The sequence below is a fragment of the Varroa jacobsoni genome, unplaced genomic scaffold, assembly GCF_002532875.2.
Source record: "Varroa jacobsoni isolate VJ856 unplaced genomic scaffold, vjacob_1.0 scaffold_840, whole genome shotgun sequence".
Lineage (NCBI taxonomy): Eukaryota > Metazoa > Arthropoda > Arachnida > Mesostigmata > Varroidae > Varroa > Varroa jacobsoni.
The window spans coordinates 1-21733 of record NW_019213742.1 but is presented as its reverse complement, the minus strand read 5'-3'; the positions used below and the strand labels follow the sequence as shown (position 1 = coordinate 21733).

The following is a 21733-nucleotide window of genomic DNA, read 5'->3' as shown; positions in this document are numbered from 1 at the left end:
AATCCATAAATACTTATAAGTACACAACCGCTACTTACATGTATATTGACTAGTGGTGTCTCGCCATACGGCGAGAAGCCGTAAAAGAATCTCTATTCATTCCTAGAATTGTTCTTTAATACCTACATAAATCCTTGCACAGGGAGGCGGAAGACCCACATTTCAGCTGCTATAGAAGGTCTTGGCTAATTTTTAGTCTTGTAGCGTTCGGCTCAACTAAGGCGTTACTAGTGGGGCTGCATTAAGTGTACTTGACAGCCACGCAATCAATCTACGAATACGTGTTCCCCGTATTGCTTATATACGACAGGGTAACGAATCAAAGATTATAAAGTTTAGGTCTATTTCAACTAGTCAGCATTTAATTCAAGGTGGCGCCAAAAGCGAATCAAAATTCGAAATTTCGCGGCAAACTTTGATTATCGTTCGATATCGCACTTAAAGGCAAAGGCGGTACATGTTCTCAAAATCATTGCTCAACTTAATTTACTGATCCAAGCAGATCGTAGAAGTTACACACAAAGTGAAACTGGTCGAAGTAGGTTATTTGATGTTCAGATAACAGTAATCTCGTATCACTATCGTTTCTCGGCACTCACGAGCCAATACTGACAATTCTGGAAGGGCATATTTACGGACGGGGGCTTGGTTACGAGGCTGAGCGCGCGCGCCTCACGGCTTCCTTGGTAGTACCAGAATCCAATAACATAATCAGAGGCATTTCTAGTTGAGAGTTGATCAAAGATCAAGAATCCACTATTTAGTCAACGATCGAATAGATACCTTTGCAAAAGCATAACGCATTTTGAAGAGTGGTATTGGCCCAAGTTCATGCGCAAGTAGGAGCAAGGAGAGGTATCCTTCCTGCTATTGTCCTATACACAAAAATATTTATAATAACAATGACAATAATAAGCAGCAGAATCGGTCATTGGGAACATCCTATAGTCAAATAATCTCATGTGCGCGTGGTCTCACCAAAAGTAACAGGTCTGTCACTTAATTCCTATCTAAATCTTATAGCAATAATAAATAATCTCAAGAGTATTGTGTTTTGTTTATAATGATTATTCTTCCTGCCATTCCAGAGTATGCATTGTTCTAATCTAATTTGTTCACGTCTTCCTTATTATCGCGTTCTAATTATCTTCACGTATATTAAGTTTGTCACCAACTTTCTTACTCGCTTTATATTAATACTATGACAGTAATAGTCATACGAACAACAATAGTAAATGAGATTTTATTGCTACCCGTCTTATGTTCTTCATCTACTACCATTACAGAAAAGGGATGAGTCTGATACGTTCTAGAAGACTTTCTCGCAGTGCGACGTCTGCTCTGCTCAAGACGGGAAGTAAATGTAAACAAACGAATCACTTTGCTAACGTCGCCGCATGAAATGGTGAAGTCTTTTTTGAACAGCACCTGTACAGAATAACGCACAAGCGGTAAAGGGTCCTTTTCAGCGATACTGGCCTTTGTCCACAACACTTAGTGGTCTTCTATCTTCTAATTACACAATGCTCTGCCGAACGTGGACTCTGCTGGAGTGTATCCATCCGTCGACGCTACTTTATAAAAAAAAAGAAGGTCTCACGAAAAGGTACAGTTTTTGACGTTCATGTTGTTAATAAGTATCTACTCGTGACAATCCATTGTGTGACACGATCTGAACAGGTCAAATATGAACAAACTTATGAAAGGAAGATTTAGGAAGTTGAGCGCGTCAATCCCTTGTACTTACATCTAGGCAATGCTAATTCTATCCATCTGAAGTCTTTTCCGCTTGAGTTCTGAGAAAAATATATCTTCACAGAAGTTAGCTTTTACAACGATTTCCCCATAATATTTACTCGGATTTTGATAACTTAGCGTAATTAAAATGTCGTGCTATGCTAGTCCGTACTTTGCACCTATATTCTGTTTTAAGTCATTAGCTTTAACTGGGGTGATATATGGTACATATGGCTTCACTGCAATCGTGCCTTCAGTTGAGTTTTTAAGGACGACATCGTATTGACTGTTTACTATTCATGAAGAGCGGGTAAATACGCTAAACACGAAAAAATATTCGTGTAATATCTTGTATTATTTTTTTAAAAGAGCCCACGACAGACGTATTGGCGTCCTCTTTGAAGCTGACAGGCTACAGTTCCTTTTCAACTTATTTGTTTTATGTTCTGCTGTATTTTTGAGGAACTGGTGTCGTTCATAAGGTCATGATTCTTAGACAGAACATGATTTGATTACTGAAACTTGATTGTTGATTGTTGACTGAAAACTTGAACGGATTGATCCAACTCACTCAAGTGGTTTTTCCCAACACACGTAGTGTGTGTGATACCTTAACAGTGACAAATTCTACTTCAGGTAGAATTTAAAATCTTTTAAAGTATGTTTGACCCCACTAGCTTGCACTTACTGTGTCATACTTTACCACTTGCGTGAAGTTACTCCCTCTATTGAGCTATATTCGTTAGTCAAAATAAATGCTATGGCTACCACTATAGCTCATTGCTCTTTTTACGCAGCTCATCATTATTATTACAGTTATGCTTTGAACGTTACTGTTATTTGGCTTTTTATCGCGTTGTCATCAATTTATTGCATATATTCTTTACATGGCCCGTCCTGTAATGTAAAACGAGATATCTACATCTCAAAGTGATACGCCCCTTACCAAAAGACGACATTAGGCCAAAAAATTAGGAAAAATCGGGTGGATGCTGTGATAACAACTGCTAGCAAAAAAGGAAGTTCAGCAGAGGGCAGGATATGCAAAGAGCATAGTATAGGGACAAATTCAACGATTCCCATGGGAATTGCCGACATTGATACGCAGTTGTGCGGGGCGTTAGGTTTAGGCCAACGTCTGTAAAAGACATTATCCGAGATCAGACCGTCAGCTATCATTATGCTAGTATGTGTAAGAAAAGGTCTTCATAAGAAGAATTCCACGTGTCGGCTTAGTTTCCCACATTCCCGTTGTCTTTTTAGATGATTTACCGCTTTTCTATACAGATCCTCAGTTATTATACACAGATACAGTTTCTATATAGATCTTCCATTATTCGTTCATTCAGTGGCGGTGAAATGATATTTGTTTATCGTTATAGTTTGTTGGTCGGATTGGCCATTTTGTTAGACTTGTTACGAATTTTATTACTCTGTGTTTGAAATGCCTCTTCTGGGATCAATCTGCTTTCCATAGCATGATAAACATTTTCCAAGCGACCAGATAAATTCGCTATTGAATCATGGTCACAATGAGGTGAGATAAAAAAATATTCACTTCACCTGTTTATAGTGAACTTATTTTGTTGTTATATACAGATGCAAGTTTCCTTGAAATCTTCACTTGTGTTTTCTGAGCTGATTGCTTTGATGAGGGCTTGATTTTTCTCTGTCCGTCCTCTTTGTTGATGTTGATCAACAGGAATTGTCGACTTCACCTTAACGTAATGTAGTGTACTTATCGCAAATATTCTCGTTTAAGGAGGTATTTCTCAGAAGTCGCTGCCGTAGCCGCCTGAGAGCACTGAATGATGATGATGTACCTAGAGCGTAAATATATGAAAAATGATGTTGAGACCTCCTTTGAGATAATCCGTATTGCCTTCTACGTGGTGTGTGTGTTTCCTCCAATTAGCGGAAGCAGACATTCTTCGTGCAGGTACGTTTACGTGGAAACACTTTGTAAAGACGCTGTTCGCGTACTAAGCGAAACTACACTCTGAATACACTGGCAAAATTGTAACTCAATTATACTGACGAACAAAAACGAAGGAAGATGATTGATTAGACATTAACAAGGACATAATTTTGCTGCTATTGGTAGGACAAAATATCGAAAAGGCCAGATGATGCTAGTTAAAAAAATTGCCTCTCCGTCATCTTTATAGCGGCGGCAGTGATAATAATAACAAAGACGCTATTTTAAGTTGGGTGGAACGGAGCACGCAACCGAGTCAGCCCAATCTTGAATTTATAATGTATCGGCAGTTGATAATATCGACGTTGTTTCCCTTTGATGTATTCTTTCTGTCAAAAACAGATGATTCTATGTGGTAGTAAACTGCAAGTAACGGTCTCTTCGATGAAGATCTTGGTAGCAATATTCTTGAAATCTACGTGAGCGTAAAGTTTCACGGGTAGTGTATGGCGTTTCGAAAGCGAACAGCATCGCAGAGACTGCAGGTTCGTTTCGAGGTCCTGTGGTCATTAATATGTCATGTAGATATTTTTTCAATTAGATACATGAAACCAATATGGTGTGTTATCCAGATTGATTTGAATATTGTTGTGTATAACATATGTCGCTTTTCGTAGTTACATATGTTGTTCTCTTCTTTGGCCCTCCTTCTCATTCGCAAATAACACCGGTCTCGTTTTATGGCGTTTGGTGCCGAGAGGCCGTATATAAAGCGCACTCCTACTGCGGCTATCAAAATGTCTGCGAAACCATCTTACAAAACCTGAGTCTAAAATGACTTTGCCAACGACTGATGCTTTCTGTAAATGCAGAAGATAAAAAAAGCGTTTAGTATTTTGGGCGTGCATCGCCCACGGGTCAAGTGCTTCGTGTAGTTAAACACGAGAATGAATGGGCAGTCGGTATATAGGTACACGAGTGCTACATCCAGCAATAATCGATATAAATAGAAGGTACCATTGTATGATGATTGTGATCTTGTTGTCTTCGACTAACATTGAGAAGGTTTTCAGCTACGAGCAGTAAGGCACCTGATGATCAGCCAAACATAACTGTTTGGAACTCTAACTTTGCATTTTGTTACGCGACATGCACGAGTTCGTCTCAAGGTTCCGCTCCGATTGTTATTCTTCAGTTATGTTTTGTAAATGCTAAGAGATACAAATCGTGCTAGCGATGATGACGCGCCAAATAGTGCCAACAATCTATTTTCAGCCAGATCAGCTGGAAATTTCGTTTCGTCGAAGCAGTACTGTTTTCCGATCTACGGTTATTCGTTTAATCAGTGATCGGGCTTCTTCTACTTCGGCTTTTCGGTTTGTTTTTGCCTTTGCGGAACAGTTCGCTCTAGAACTCATAGGAGAACGATATTGTTTTAAGGATAAATGATATACTGTTATTGTATGATTCAGAGCAACAAATTCCAGATGTCCTTTTGGTAAAATGTTCAGATTATACCTATTTAAAATCATTGGTATCAATTAACAATAGGCGATTATAATGCTATTTACCTCGATTTGGGCTGCTATGGCGCTAATGCGATAAAGTAAGATCTGTCAAACGATGCCAATTGGAGCCGCTCTCTTTGCGAGGCTGTTAATTAAGGTCCTGGGTACATACACCGCTAATAAACAGTGTACTTGAAGTATAAAAGAATCCAATGATTACGAAGTTTCTGGGGTTTATGCTTAACCGGTTGAGGTGCCTGAGAAAAGAATTGCACAACAGAATGCCAGTTACTGTTCGTGCATCGAGGCAAAAAAAGAGCTTGTGGGACAAGATCCAATTAAAAACTTCGAGGAGCGAAACCCTACAGATCAGCAGAGTGCCGTAAGGTTAATGAGCATATATTGAGGATGCCTGAAGTACACGCCGGTACTCAGGCTTCAACCAGCGTCTCAACTTTACACGAGAGACACTGGTATAAAATCACTTAATTTACACGTATAGTTACGGCAACAGAGGTTGGTCAGTTTTCGTTGCATTGGGAGTGCGGAATGGGTAACGAGAACTTGATTCGAGTACTCGAAGCGAAACAGTGTCGAAACGTTCTTAGAGCTCACCCGTACGCGATCTGCGTTGCTAACCGAAGGTCTATCAAAGGACGATGGCTAGGCCGCGCAGAACCTAACCGCAACCATCATTCAACACGTAACGGTTTTCTAATACGTAAAGCTCAAAGGTGACGTCGATATTCGTGACGGCCATCAGAAAGGGGGCGATCACAACAACAGAATTGACGCCTCGGCTATAGCCGACAATACACAGCGTAAGTGCAAGGACGAGCCGCGATATCTGAAGCAAAACTTCAGCGATGCTGTGGCCGTTAATGAGAGTTCCAACACAAAGTTCGTCGAAGTAGCAATTCATGTTCTTAGAGCAGCTCGCAAAAACGGGAAGATGGGCAAAACGAACATGACGCATTCGTAAACGACACTCTCCGTAAACTTATAATTCGGGTGGTCGATGCCGTTTTACGGGGTGCGTAGACATCGCGCCCGCAGCGGAGAGCAATAAATATCGTGTAGCGCAACTACCAAAATGCCTCTGATTTTTAGTTTTTGACACCGTCTGCTCTCGGTAAAGTCGATGTGCTAGATCTCACGGGATCTTAAAAAACCTCATGGGTCCAATTAAATGGATGCTACGAGTGTACGTCCCTGGTTATGCACACATATTGCATATAATGACAGAGATCTCAATAATAATGCACACAACTCAGTTGAGCTTACAATTTCATGTATAAATGGAATAGCTATGTGTTTCAATTTCGCGGATTATATATTATTGAGGCGACAATTTTCAAATATTTCCCTTCCGTAGAACGACAAACTCCTACTTTATTGTTTAGTAGCTTTAACATGTGACATGCCGGATCGCCAAGGTTGTTAAAGCCACCTCTTACTGCCTTGGTTGCACGGTGGCGAATGCTACTGGGGTGCCAACGTTTGAGAACGATGTAAGCAATTCGGTCATCGATATTTTTACCACAGGCCTGCCAATGGACAGAGTTAAGTTTAGAGGCTGGTAGAGGTCATGGAACAAAGGCGATAAGTTCAAGCGGCATACTACCTCGATAATGTAGCTCAAGCTAATAAATGATAAAAGTTTTACTTTCAGTACTACGTTAAGCATTGCTCTTGACGACAAGCGTCTTCTTGCATGGAGCGCAGCTAAGACTAGAAGTCGCCAATGTGACCACGTTACACCTGTCTCAACTTCCGAAGTTTCTTAACGGCTTTCAGGTTCTTTCTGTTTAAGGGCGACTCTTCCGATTTCTGAACGGTGTTGAATCAGTGTAGAATTATGTGCTTGAAAAGATCCTGGTTTCTTTAAATGAGTATCGCCAATAGCGTCCTAGCAAACCACGGTTTTTCTATTTTTGTAGAACCGTTTGACTCGGGCACTTGGCCATTATGACACCAGCATCTCCTTCTAAATGTCCTTACGACGAAGAACAATAACTGTTGGAGAAGGCACGTTTGCAAATTCACTGCTGGGTACAAGGCAATGCAGAAGTAGCATAACTGATTGAAGTAAGCTATCTCATCCAACATTTTAGGGTTATGTTGGCTAATCATCATCCCACATTTTGCATAATTGTATGGAATCAACAAAGGTTAGACTTGCGCGACGCACACAATTGGGTTTTAAAAACATAAAAAAATACAACCGTCATCGATGAACTCCCGCGTAAGAGGACCTTCTAGAACCGAGTCTAATTCGCAATGGGCATATACAGCAAATTCTTTGTGTAATTTTGGGATGAACAGTTGTTTTCAATACTTGTCAAGGGATGGCCCTTTTTCGATAAAATGGGAAAAAGCTTGTAAATCCACTCGAAATTATATTTAGAGGTAGACGTGACCTCAAGTAGCTCTTTTCTCGTATCTCCTCACGAACAATTTTTCCCCATATTTTAGGCTTATTGGCATTATCCTATAGTAACAGAAATTTTAAGCCACAAAATTTCACTAGTCTTGTTAGTTGGATTTCCAGCCCACGTATCCAAACGTATCCAGCCCAGTTTAGCAATCAGCGTTGAAACTTGTACGCAGTATTCACTGATTTTTATTTGCGTTTGACATAGCCCTGGGAAAGCTGCGCTACTTAAGCTGGCCTGCGCTGAACTACCCACAAACCGTCGTGGAATTGCTTAGGGACATTCTCTGGGCAGACAAAGACATTCTAGTCGATGGAGTTGCTAAATTCGACCCCTTTGGGTCGAAACCCAGGGCAACAATCTTTCACTACTATTATCAGTAGCCATCAGCGCTCTACCGAAAGAGATCAAGAAGCGACATTTGGTAGTAGATCTCCTTCTGTATGCAGACGACCTCTTTTTATTTGCTACTATTCAGCATCAGAGACCTTTGGAAATACGTGGGCGAACCCGAACCCAAAGTGACGGTCGCGGGGTTTTCCAAGCCGGGACAGATTCTCTTAGATTCGAAGGCGTCGTAAGCGAACAAGCTAATTTTTTCTTGTATTTTTGTATAAAAATTACACCAAGTGGACCAAACGAACTTGGCAAGTGTATTAAACAAAGTACTGAAGATCCAATCAAGTTCTTAAAAGTTGTCTTTTGTGCGTCGTACAAATAAATCACTATTCATATGGGAATCCTTTAGAGTGAATCAACTATACGAACTTGATCGTATGTAGCGTTCAGTTCTACGTCTCAGCGCGAGCTGATTTGTCGAGTTGCTTTGTAAAGCATTACTATTTACTGAAAACTGAAGTAAAACAGACATCCATAAACAAGTTAGCCGGACGCAGTAGGCTAAGGTTGACTAATGCGCATCTTCAAATCCGTTGCAACCATCACTATAAGCAACAAGCATCTTGTCTTATTTTATTTTATATATTTAAATTACACCGTCGACAAAAACTATTACCAGAAATGTATAATTAAAATGATAGAAAATTAGCTAATATCACGGAATTAGAAGGAGGTATTATCATTATAATAAAATAACTGCTTGTACGATTGCCGAGCCGTAATAATAAGCCTGATCGAGAAAGCCCAGCTAAATGTAGCAATACCCGCCCCTCGCCCCCTTGTTAGATTCCTGGTGGGAACAAGTCCTTAACGGCATAGCTAAACGAGATGATTCCAAGTTCTTGCTCACATCTAGACATCAATAAAAAATGCTTTAAAATAATTACTGACAATTACAAAAAAATTAGTAATAGATGATCAAATTTTTATCGAGTTGGTGCGCTGATGCATCCTGCTATGAGAGTGAGTGGAGGAATCAATTGGCAGGCCGTGATCTGACCCGACACGTGCCGTATAGATTTTATCACTCAACTCGTCAGTCAGCCCGGCCCAGCGGAAGATAGCCTGCTGTCGGCGTTGCGAAACACCTTCTAGTAGTGTTCCGAACGCTAGCCTGCTATTACTCCTTTGGTTCCGTCCATTCCTGTTATTTTTATCGAGCATAATTTAATTGCCTGTAATGTATGTGTTGTTTAAAGAACAAATGGTCTAATCTAATTCTATGTTTGATATCATTGGTTCTTCTGTCATCATTGTACTAGTCAATATATTAATGACTGTTGCGCCAAGCTCAGCTTGTCAGATACTTATCCGACTGAATATAAGATAAGAATGCCCTATAATCTAAAGTATAATACAGTTAATTAGCAAGCAACTACTACTTTAGAGCCTTATTGACAAAGGCCCATGGCAGTTAGGCTCTATTTAATGAGTAATCACATAATGAACATAAAATACAGTATAAATTAAATTTTTCAAAGTGAGGTTTTTCTATGTATAGTACAGATGGAGAGATGGCTGCAGCGTATGACTTACCAAATTAAGCTAGGATTTTCAAGAATGCGTTTCTACTTAAGCGTCTTAGATGACTTCCGTATGAAGAAGATTGTTAGAGTTGGATAATTTATATCAAAGCCTTACTAAGTTAATATAATTTCGTTACGTTCGCTGGTCTGTTGGATTCATAGACGAGGTGTTCGCAATAGCTCTCAAACGAAGCAGTAAACATCATGAATGCAGGTACGGTACGGAACTTCTTGTTGACTCTGACTGTGTTCAGCTTATTTCAGATCATTCGCACGCATGCTGAGGATCATTGTGAAGCTGTCAATTGACAGCGTCCAGTTGGATCAAACGTCGACTGCCATATCAAGACTGATCGAGCTTTTTCGGCCGATATTATATTGGTAACTTTGCTATCTCTTGGACGAATTTGCTTCGCGTAGGGTATTTTCTGCCACCATTAAAAAGGAAGACTAAACGTATTAACGTATACTGAGTGAACATTTTGGACAGGCAGAAGTGCTTTAGGATGACAGGTGCGTCTCGTCACCCTGGCAATTGGCCTGTATCAAGGCGATCTGTGAAAGGCAACGGGAATACAGTCTGCAGGATGAGAAGGTTTGGGAACGCTACAATTTTTCAACTCAACATTGAAAGGTTACAAAATAAATTTTTAGGTGTTTTCTGGGTGAGACCAACCTACGCCACCAGTAAACAACACCAACTTGGTCACGGTTTAACGTAACAGTTCACGAACTTGAACTTTTTTTCTTTTTTCGCAGATTAGCTATTACTGCTTATATACGATATCATGGTTGATAACAAGCAATTTAGCGTCATGCTTTGTTCATGTACCAGCGCATTGTCCGCCATTTGTATGTCCCGGCGACCAATGAATACTCGATCGGCGTCTACTGTTCCATAGAAGCATGATTTTGTTGCTAGCAGCACTATCGTCGCGTGGTTTGGTAGTCAACCGTAGCGTATCGAAATCGCGGCTACAACAATAGGAATCGTGCCCTTCGAAAGGAGGTGCTAATGTTACTCTATTACTATTTGGTTCCCTATTGAATATCCCATCTAACTTATACCGGCCTATGTCTATGAATGATTGTACCCAGAAACGTTTGGATGCCTATAACTCTGTAACCAGTCCAGCCGACGTCGGCCAGTTGGTCGGATGAAAACGTGGGCCGCCGCTCACAAAAGTCTCTCCGGGAAGACATCATACGGCGCTGTCTGGCCGAAGTCGCGTTCAGATATTAGAACGATACGCCGTATGCTGCCGCATTTGACATAGTTGCTACTATACGTTCATATGAATGGAAGCGGTCAGATATAACTACCGCTAAGATACGGATGAAGCTTAAATAGAAGATTAGAATCTCAGCGATCCTTTGCACTCACTACCGCCACGGTTCATCGTGTCGCCCTTTGTTTTGCAATTCGATTGACGATATTCATTGCTACTATACATTGTTCTATTGGAGTAATATAAACAGCAATCTACTTACGATAAATGCCATGCCATGCCTGCGTTTCGAAAAAGAGAAGTACTAAAAAACTATATAATGCATATAAATATGTGCCATAAAAATATATGACACGGGCCATAGGAGCCATTTTTAAATTCCCTATGGCTGATTAGTATGTGGCCGATTTTTAAAATGTTATGGTATATCAAAATGTTCAGAAAGCCGTAGACAGACGGATTTGATGGAAAAACAATATCTATTAAACATTATTAATATTATATATTAAACAATGTACTTTTTTTAATACAATCTCTTCCTTGTGCCGAGATTGTAACGCGCAACAACTTAACTTTGTAATGAAACGGCCAAGCGACATGATTTTGTTACGAAAAAGTCAAATCTAATTGAAAAAGTATTATTTATCTATCAATTTTTTCAGGTAAGACTGAAGCACTGTTTTTGTCTCAAATCGACTATAGGCTCTCGCAGCTGATGCCGTAGAGCTGCATTGAACTGTTGGTACATATCGGCACACGTGTCAATGCTGGTAATTTCTGTATGCGCATGCTAGACATGACGAAGTTCAAGGGAATTATTTGACGATGACTGTTCCCCTTGAAATGTATGCTACATGCAGGATTGCAAAAAAACGCGTACGATACACTGTTCCTTCCTCCGAACTATGAGCATGAGGTTTTACGTAGACTACTAACATATCGTGCAGGTATGTGAATCTTTATTATCCAACGTCAGGCAGGAACGTCTGACTACATTGAATCCAAGCTAGGTGGGTTTTCACGGATGTGATTTCAAACGTCCATTTGTTAGAGGAACGAAAACGCCCGCGAGAATTAAGGCGAAAGCAGAATTGTCCGTCGAAGAGGAAGCAACGTTCAACAGTCTCGCAACAAATACAGACCGGCCGGTCCCTTGTCGGCGTTTTGACAATAGCCTGATCCATTTTTTAGATGAAGATGTGAAGCACGAGGAAGCAAATTCGGGTATAAGCGATTCTGATAGGCGCACGGACTTGCTCTAGAGAAGCTAATCGTGCGTTGTGTGCAACACTTGTGAAACAATGACTGAACGCAGCTCGTTCACGGAACTAATTGAAATGCCTGCTTCTGAATACTACCAACCGTTCACACCCATCATAGCGTTCCTATTTACGATAAGCCCCTGTGATGGCGAGAGCTCTTCGGATTTGTGCCTGGATTATCATTTATACATGTGTACTTCTGTTTATCGATTGCAAATTTTCGTCTACGGGGCCGGCACTTTAAGAATTAATAACAGATCGTTATATAAGCCGCACTTATCTATAGAAGTACGAGGCCTAATTAATAATCGTAACCTATCGATTGATTGGCTGACGGCGTAAATAAGTGATCTGGTAAAGCGGAGTAATTGTGGCATGTGCACAGACACGAGTAACTAACATGCTGAAAGTAACGTTTTACCGCGCATTCTATACAATTGACGGTTCCTAGAGATGTACTGACACGCAGACTCTTCCATAAAAGGTAATTAAAATCTTTTGGAACCGTGCCGTTTTTGATGGACGCTTTAACAAGCTCCCGCGCGCAATAATTGTTCTATATTTAGTAGTTTATTTCGAGCGACTAAATGCTCATTTGGCCTGGGAGATAATAGTCTAACCTTGGATATGTCACAACAATATGTCCTATGCAAACCGAAATAGGCATACCGAACTAATTCGGACCCCCCACTTGCAAAGGCAATTCAGTATCGGGCTTCAATTAACCTACTTCTCTAAAATTCTTCCCCCTGCAACTGCCTGTTGCTATAACAAATATAGATGTCATGGCGGATCGTCAAAGCTACGAATGGCGGCAGCATCCTTACTACTAGTATTATCGTTAAAATCGTTATTTTGCTCAGACTGTTATTACGTTTGTTTTTCCGTCCCTTTCAGATAATCACTCTTCTAGTTAATTTCCTGTACGCGCGATGCTGACCTCGATCTGAAAAACGGGTTATGCGGCAATTGTTTCCATGCTATCGGATCTTAATCGTACGCTCCAACATGGCACTGGACAATCACGACGCAGATATTATCAAGAAATAATTAGTGCGCTATGTATACTTGGCACATGTGGCTGTACTGTTTTGTTCGATAGACGAGATTAGCTGGGTTCGATACGGCGCTTGATCCATCGCTGTGTAGAAGCATGCATTAACCGCTTTGATCTCTTGGTTGGGTCTGCATCGTCCCCGATTCTGTGTCGCTACCGTCCGGCCTTTTCTAGAAGCCATAAAACAACTAGCGAACGTTTAATCCAGTGGGGATGTTCCGGGATCGTGCCGCTACCAGCGACGGGCGCCCTATGCTGCTTGCGCGTTGTTTTTGCACTTTAATTTGATTATCCAAACAGAATCGCGGGAAATTGATTGGGCGCCTAACAAAATGACTGATCGCAATGTTTCCTGAAAGTTTACCTCTGGCCATTAGAGAAACATAATTGTCCATGCGTCAAAGGGGAGAAATTGCCGTTCAGGTAAATCGAAGTTTACCAGAAGTTATTGCCAGTAACCATCATAATAATAGCATCAGTAATCGCTCAGTATGCGCCACGCGCAGCATGAGGCCATTCGAACCAAATAAACTGTAAAACTCGAGGCTACTTCAAGAGTTTTGTCTAGAGTTTCTGCAAAAACCCCAAAAGTTCCCGCTGCCCACATACTTTACGATCGCTATAGCGAAAGTACCATTAACAATATATATTGTATTCCTAGTACTAGTCACGTAAAAGCCCGACGACTTTATTTGCCACTGTTTGGGAAGTACTTTGAATTTATCGTGTTTGTTTGCGCCACCATGGCCCCTTTGGCAGAGACCCGAAATTTTACGCGTTCAATATTTTCCCGAACGGTTTCTACAGAAGAACCGTCGAGACTTGCGCGATAGTAGAATGTTTTAACTAATAAAATTAAAAAAAAAAAACAAAATTCGACTAACAATGATGGCATTCCCATGGGCAAAACAAGCCCCAGAGCTTTCGATTGTGCTATGAGCTGCGTTCATGCCGTGTAAACTACGCAGAGATAAAATTTAATTGTCTCCGGAAAACTCTTTATTTATATGACCATAGACAGGCTAGCAAAACGAACGTGAACCTCACGACGAGTTCACTTTACGATACTGTCAAAAAGCTAGGCTTAGAAGTAATGACAGCTCTCCTGAAAACACAGGACGCCATCTGCGATCCAGCTTAGTAAATTTCCAAGCCTAAAATGATTATTATTACTGTAGATAGGATAGGACAGTTCATTTTAATAAAGGTAATATGAGTGAATTTATATACACTACTATCTAGCAGTATTATAGAAGATTCCCGTTTTCTCTACTTATCAGACCTAAGTAGTTATCTCAACTTCTCTAATTATCAACAACTCTAAATTATGCGATGTGTATTCAGACCGATCCTATAAAGCTGGATGGCCACGGGAGTGCAACGCACATACTGCTATATAGAAAATATATGATGGTTGAATTATCCGTTACTGTATTTATCTAAAAATGATACTCTGTTTTTTGATAATGTAGTTTTTCCATTAACGATAATAAAGTGACAAAAAAAATTGTAATGAAATATTGAAAATTGAATTGGAAGTGTTTGGAGGCTATTAATGATTTTAGTTATATATATATGTAGAAGTACAGGCCTTTATCCGTTTTGATGATGATACATTTCGTAAAGGAGTACGGTGATCAGTCTTCGTGCTCAAGTCAATCACAATGGTTCGCACCGTCATTACTACGGCCAGGACAAGAAGAGAAGACGGACTCGTCTCTTTCTGCCTTCAATTGTTGCCGACCGCATGCCACACTGCTGTGATGACAGCTCTTGTAAGTGTTAAGTGCAAAGTCATAGAAAAACACACAAAAAGGAACCGAGCGATATTCTACTACTTTTGTGAATACTGCATTTTTTCCGTCATTTAATCGCGGAATGTTTGCCAAAAGATCTGTTAAGGTTTGCGCGTTCTCGACCTTGAATTAGCATTATTCGCTAGGTCTCTTCGACCGCACGTAAAGCCCCATTGGATCATGTGCAACATATGTAATAATGGAGTACCCAGTTAGTGGGCACATTGACAGATATTGGCGGAATGACAAAAACTACCAGACCAGCGGGCATCAAAAGATTCGGTAGCATCAGGCAAAGACGACAACGTTTTCAGCGTTTCCAGCGGGAACACCAAGCGTGATGACAAACGAAAACAAAAAGCTCAGTACGACTGAAAGACAACGACGACGGCCGGATACGTATATGATTGTCTCACGTCAAACGCTTTGTGCTGCCATTGAATCGTCATTTTATGTGACTATAATAACAACAACAATGATAGAACTAGCTTGATTCTTATCTGTACATATTTTCGAAAACCTATTATCAAGCCCGTTGGACTTTCATTATTTGTCTGCCATCCTAATGATCATATCAATGCCGTGGTGTTTTGTCAGCCTCCAAGAAGCATTTTCTTTATGAAGGCAAATTATTAATACATGGATCAGTAATATGTGTTAACACCTCTGATAACGATCCAGTGATGTTGTCTCTTTCTGATCCTTCGTTCATACTCAGACAAAATCCTGCTCATATAGAGCGCTATGTGTGGTGTGGCTAGTGATTATACCTATCTATAATTGAACGTCTGTGCACACTTCTCTCTGTTAACTTTCTACTTTGGTGCAAATTTACTTGATCATAATGTGCTGCTTGGTACCGCCGATGCAAGCGACCGATGATAATGGACTGTCTTGCTATTTGTGTCCCAATCTGCCGAGATTTTTCCGCCGGAACGAACCTTAAACAGGACCGGTACATTTTCTCGCACATGAGCATTGAACCGAGATCAAAAACAATAAGGTTCAACAGTCTAAGTAAGAATAATCGTTGCTTTTATTCGTCTGCCTATCTAAATGTTACTTCATATGAAGGAAGGAAGGAATGAATGAATGAAGACTGTTACCGCGTTCGGTGACTTTGTCGTTCACTTCCATACATTTCAGTACCTTTGCGATACATAGGGTAAAGTGAATCGATCATTTGAATGATGGAATGCTCTTAAAACAGCACGTTTTGAGACGCCATCTTCGTTCGTGTCCCTCTAGCGACTCAGTTATCATATTGACCTCAAGGGATACATTTCCAGCTCGGAAAGCTACGTTCGACCTTGGGAGCATCACAGGTATCACCCGACTTATTCTGAATGAGTCTGATCAGCAACTGTCAAAAGGTCTGTTGTCACTGACAGGTGCAGCGCGGTCAGTATGGGACGGAGTTAGTTACGAGCCACCGCCGCAATAGGGACTCAGTACTATACATCTTTTTTCCGCTAAGGAGACAGACAGCTTAACTTCTAACTAATTGCTATAAGTACACTAAAGTATCATGATGACTACAGGTGGTAATCTTAGATACTCGTGTGTGTACCGAAGGGCCGAGGGCGAAAAATTTGGTCTCCTACTTGATGTTATTGGCTGCGGTCCAGAAGTAATAATGCTTTCCGCTGCGCTAAAATCAAATTGAACAATTCACTTGGTTTAATCATACTTGTCTTGTGTTGTACGTTTTTAGCGTCAAAATCAAATTGAATGTTGTGAAACAGTGAGAAAACACTAGCGCTTCGAGCCACTTCTGCAAGAACAGACACCGCATTGGCAATACGAAGATATCCAGACATAAAATCATTTACAGATGAATCCGTTCCTACTTTGTTTTAATATATTCTTTGCAGACATTTGTACTTTTACTGAATTTTTCATAAGGTCGCTTTACCATACTGTCGTTTCGGTGCCTCTATCAGAAATATCTTTAAAATCAGTTTGTCGAGTCTGCGTATCCTCATTTGCCAAACAGTATACGTTCCGTTTTTTCTCCAAGTAAGTGAGATTTATATGAAGCCCTCAACTCAAATATGGCTAGCTCCGATGTACTTCGAGGAGTACATCAGAACGATATAGCAGCAGATAGCTTAAGTGTCCTGTTCGTCTAGACAACGGGCTTCTTCATCAAAAGCCAAGATCCGCAGCCACGTTTAGTGCAAATATATGTCATAATGACTACGCGATAGTACAATTTCAGACCATAGATGATTTGATCGCTGCTAGATCTTGATAGAAAAGCTAACATTTCTTCTGTATACGTCCGTTAGTAGCAGGTGACTTGAAGATCGACGATGTCAGCAGAAAGTACGGGCGCTCGCAAGTTCAACAAATATACAATAGGAACTTGAAAACTGTAGTTGAAAGGTCAATTGGAAAAAACTACCAATGGCAAACAACGGCACGGTTCAGGGTGTAGCAGAATAAAAGTCGATCGAGCACTAAAAACAGTAATTTTATAGGCGTTTCGAAAGGACAGCGAGACCTTATCGATGAATAAATCCAAAGAAGGATAGTCGAAGTGCTTCCCCGGAGTACAGGAAAAGTGTTTTGCTATAATACAAAAATTCTATAGGACAATTTGTACGTTTCCTATAGCACGAGAACTAAGCTAGATGGCTATATGTGCCTCATCGACTAACAGATCACTTAGTAAGCTGAACTAGATCGAACCTCTGGCACCTCTCGTTGTTTCATATAAAGCAAGAACCAAAAAAGGAGCATTACTAGCCATATTATGATAGAGCTACTGAAGCGCAAAAAGGCAGGCTTCTCTAGTTAACCTTGAGAACCCTGCTAGCATTTAGGACACCGCGGTTGAGTAATGGAATGAGCTATTTCTGTACTTTGAAGCTTCATTGCCGACCTGATTTTTTTCATCCACCAAATCTAAGTAGGTTAAACCAATTAGACCATTTAAATTTATATTTTTGCATTTGTTTGAATTGTCTTTTAACTACAATGCGTCTTGGTCTAGTTAACTCTCATTGGATAGACCGATAAGAAAACGCTGGGTTCGGAGCAGATGCATTGAGTAACACCTGTGGGTGGTATACCATATAAAAGAATTTTCCGTAAAATAGTATCATTAGCAGTATGTACAGGGAATGTGTTCGAAGAACGAATTTGCGCGGCGGATCTGCACCGTGTGAACATGACTCTGCTCGGTCAACTGGGTAGTAGCAAGGCTTTAGAAAAGTCATAGACAGTAAAGGTCTCGTCATCTGAGTTTAGAGCATCTAGTTCTCATCTTACCTCTGGCTCATATCTAGATACCTACACAGCGATCATAATTGCCCGCAAGTTCACCTGTATCACATATAATTAATGAGTTCCGTTTGAATGGCCCACTTAATACGAAGCTTCGAAATCGAATAGAAATAGGGTTTCCGATAAGAGGCGGTACGTTTTGCTGGATGAGATCCAGAACAGTAACATACACGACACATAAAAAGTGGACAAGATAAAAATAGCCTTTAAAAGATAGCAAACTACTCTTACCACAAATGCTAGCTTGAACAGCATTTCGGTGCTTGTTCGGTTGCTCCCCTCTGTTTCTCACCGTTGTCGGTGCACTGGAAGACGCCGGTGAGGATATCCTCGGTTTTTGTTTGCAAAATAAGAGCACTTAGTCAATAACTGACATCATTTACAGTTAAGTTCCTTTAGATCACTGCTATATAGACAATCTATATGTGGGCACCTGTTGTCAACATTCTAACCTTAAGTCAATACCGTCAACTCCCGCACACATCGTCATCTGTTAAACTAGAAGTGCAACGCTTCTTCCATGAAACCTAGTCGCAGCATTTTATGGACTCCTTTGATGGCAACTCCTATTTGAAACCCTCCAGATTTATGTTTTCCTTTTTATGTTTTTGACTTGACTATTGCCTCTCCGCATGGCATCTTCCCGCCGGTTGGCTGCAGGTCACTCCCATGTGAAGATGCTGCAGAAAGGGAAGAAGCACCACGCGCGGGGCATCCTCAAGGCCGCGAAGGGCGGAAGACGGTGGATAGAAGAGAAGAGTCGTATTTGTCGACAGAACCAACATCGCCAGCACTGTGACACCAGCTGCTGCTAACGACACTAGCGGCAGCATGCCGTTGACAGCCTGCATCGACCACTGCGTCGATTAACATCAGAAGCAAAGGAACAACCTAAGGGATCCTGTCATTGCTGCGGATTGAAAATCGGCCTTCAAAAGCAAATCATCTATAAAGCCGTCACACACGCACAAACAATCGGATTATGAATGAGAGAAACAGGGTTTTTTTTTTTAGGTGAAGGCATATTTTCGCAGAGATTGACTAACTGATGTGTTGACCATCGACGCATCTTACGGGAGCGTTACTCTTTGCGCCTCCACCGCTTGCTACATTCAAATGGCATACACAATAACCAGCTGCACGCAGAGATATGCATGCCGCCACAATAGAATGAACGATAAAATTTTCCCTTGTTTCAATCCATGACCATATATATATATATATATACATCCGAACAACGATCGTTACTTTGAGTCCTGCCAACAATACTAACTACTTCATATAATCTGTGTGACTAAAGAAGTTATTTGGTGCGTATGTATGCTTATAAGTCTAGAAATAGCCAGTTCTAGTAGGTACAAGCAATTAGCCAGAAAATCGAGCATCGGAACGAAGTCAATTAGATAAGTTGCATATAATGAAAACCGTCAATAGACGATAATAAACTTCATAATAATAGTTTCAACAAACAACACCTTATGAACTCTAGATCGTCTGCAATAATTCGACTGTAGCTGGCGCATACCTTATAGAGATAAAAACTACCGCATGCATGAATATTTTTAGCGAATATTTAACGAAACTTCTAACTTTTTAACTTATCTAAAATAAGATATTCATAACATTGAAATCTTTCTTGACCCAGACCATATGCTGTTGTCTGTGACCCTTTAGCGAGTATTTTTCATGAGCCATTGATGAAGTATGAAGGTCGTGAATATGTAAGGCAAAGTGCGATGTCATATGTCACGATGTACTGTTTTGCTAGCGGAAGAGAAGCTGTTCCTATCGCTAGCCGGATTCAGTCTGAAAAGAAAAACATATAAATCACATGCACGAGTGCTACATGTCAGTCTGTCCATGTCACAAACGGCAACCGTAATATACGTATACTGAAAACTGTGACGAATTCATATATTCGTAAATGTAAACGAAGAATCACTTAAGTATTACAGTATATTTCTCTTTCTGAGAGGAACAGAAATCAGCTACTCAATTCAATACTGATCTATCGTTATCGATGTAATTAGCGCCGATATTTAGCTGTTTCAACAATAAGTGTAGAAATGAACGTTCTTACCCCCCTGCGTATCCTTCTCCGTGTAGCCGTCCGAAATAACAAAATACGCAGTTTCGATTCTGATTGACCTGCTCTGTAGAGGATTAGAAGCGGGAATCTACAAGTAGGATATGTCAAGTATGACTGACTAGTGAAAACTTCAACTAGCATCATTGGTTGACCTTTTGTCTCCGCCATTAATGCCTATCCTATACTTCGCAGAAGTCGATTGCTCCACTACGATATCGACCAGCCGTTTACCTATTCAGCTATCGTTCTAAGGAAATACGGAAGATTCGTTGCTTTTCCTAGTCGTTGATGACCACATCGGCGGGTGACATCCGTCAAAGACACCCCGCACATGCATAGACCGTCACCGTAAAAGCAATTATGACATACTGTTTACAGTATGCCCACATCATCAATATAATATCTACTGTGTTCCTCTATATTCTTACCCGTTATGCTCTATCTGGCGACACTGCCGCTCTGCGAAGATTTTAAACTTATGTGATATGGGAAATAGTAACTCCAATATACTAATATTAACTGCCGCGTATATAGGGTAATTAGGAGCTTCTAGAAGCTGCTGTGCGTGGCTGTTATCACATGAAAGTGAAAGCCTCAACAGCCATTTGTATGTCGTATCGAGGTCCCGCTTTTTCAAGTCTTTCAATATATCACACACTGAGGAAGTTTATCCTGAATTTTGTGATTGATTGTAATGATCGATCGTAGTGGTGGCACTACAATGAGATATCTAAGAAGCTATCTCTTGTTTAGTAAAATAAAAAAAAAAAACAATTCAAAGAGCAAACCGTCAGATTGCAAGCTATGCAAAAACAACTATACCTGGATTAACTACACAGTGATTCTTCGGACTCTAGGCGTCTGTCAATCCAAGTTGAGACCATACTTGCTCAACGATAAGTTGGCCCTTCGATCTTGAAATAACTTTCGTTTCTTTCATTTCATAAAACTCACACATAACCATTTTTTACAATATAACTACAGTGTTAACTGTCCAGTCTAGAACAACATTGTTACATGAGCCTTAAGCAGGCTACATAACTGCTCAACGGCACAAGTAAGTTACTATTACTCATAACATAATGATGCGTCCTGTTAAACGATTATACTTCTCTCAATTCAGCATTGTGTCTAAATGTTGTTTTATACTTCCACTTATACTCTATTCCCCATTCTTATGTGGAATTCCTAAACCTAATGTATGTGTACGTATACATTTTTCATACTGGAAGCCTACTTTGCCAACGCCTGTATATGATTAACACTCAACTTGTTTACTATTAATGATTTGTTCGTTTCGTTTAGCTTTAGCTTGAACCAGACCAGACCAGACCAGACCAGACGTCCCTGTTTCCAGCGACCCACACCGCTAAGCCCATGTAAATGACAATGGTGATTTGTCTAATCTATGAGCTTAAAGTTTAGTGGACAAATATGCCCCGCAACGGAACTGAAAGTGGCAATTATTTGTTCGAGACTTTTGACT

General features: G+C 40.5%; 1 protein-coding gene and 1 long non-coding RNA gene across 2 annotated transcripts in view; one reads left to right on the top strand and one right to left on the bottom strand.

Moving 5' to 3' along the window:
• The window catches only part of LOC111264248 (uncharacterized), a 32359-nt gene extending 13626 nt beyond the window's left edge, over positions 1-18733 (bottom strand). The window contains exon 1 of the mRNA XM_022839949.2: positions 18390-18733. Coding sequence (XP_022695684.1) covers positions 18390-18413 — 24 coding nt within the window. The 5' untranslated portion in view covers positions 18414-18733. The remainder of the gene's footprint in view (positions 1-18389) is intronic.
• On the top strand, positions 11421-17247 carry LOC147752972 (uncharacterized). Its single transcript, XR_015312622.1, has 3 exons — positions 11421-11494; positions 12912-14846; positions 17159-17247. It is a non-coding gene; the product is annotated as an uncharacterized LOC147752972 (long non-coding RNA).
• Positions 18734-21733: the final 3000 nt, after the last annotated feature.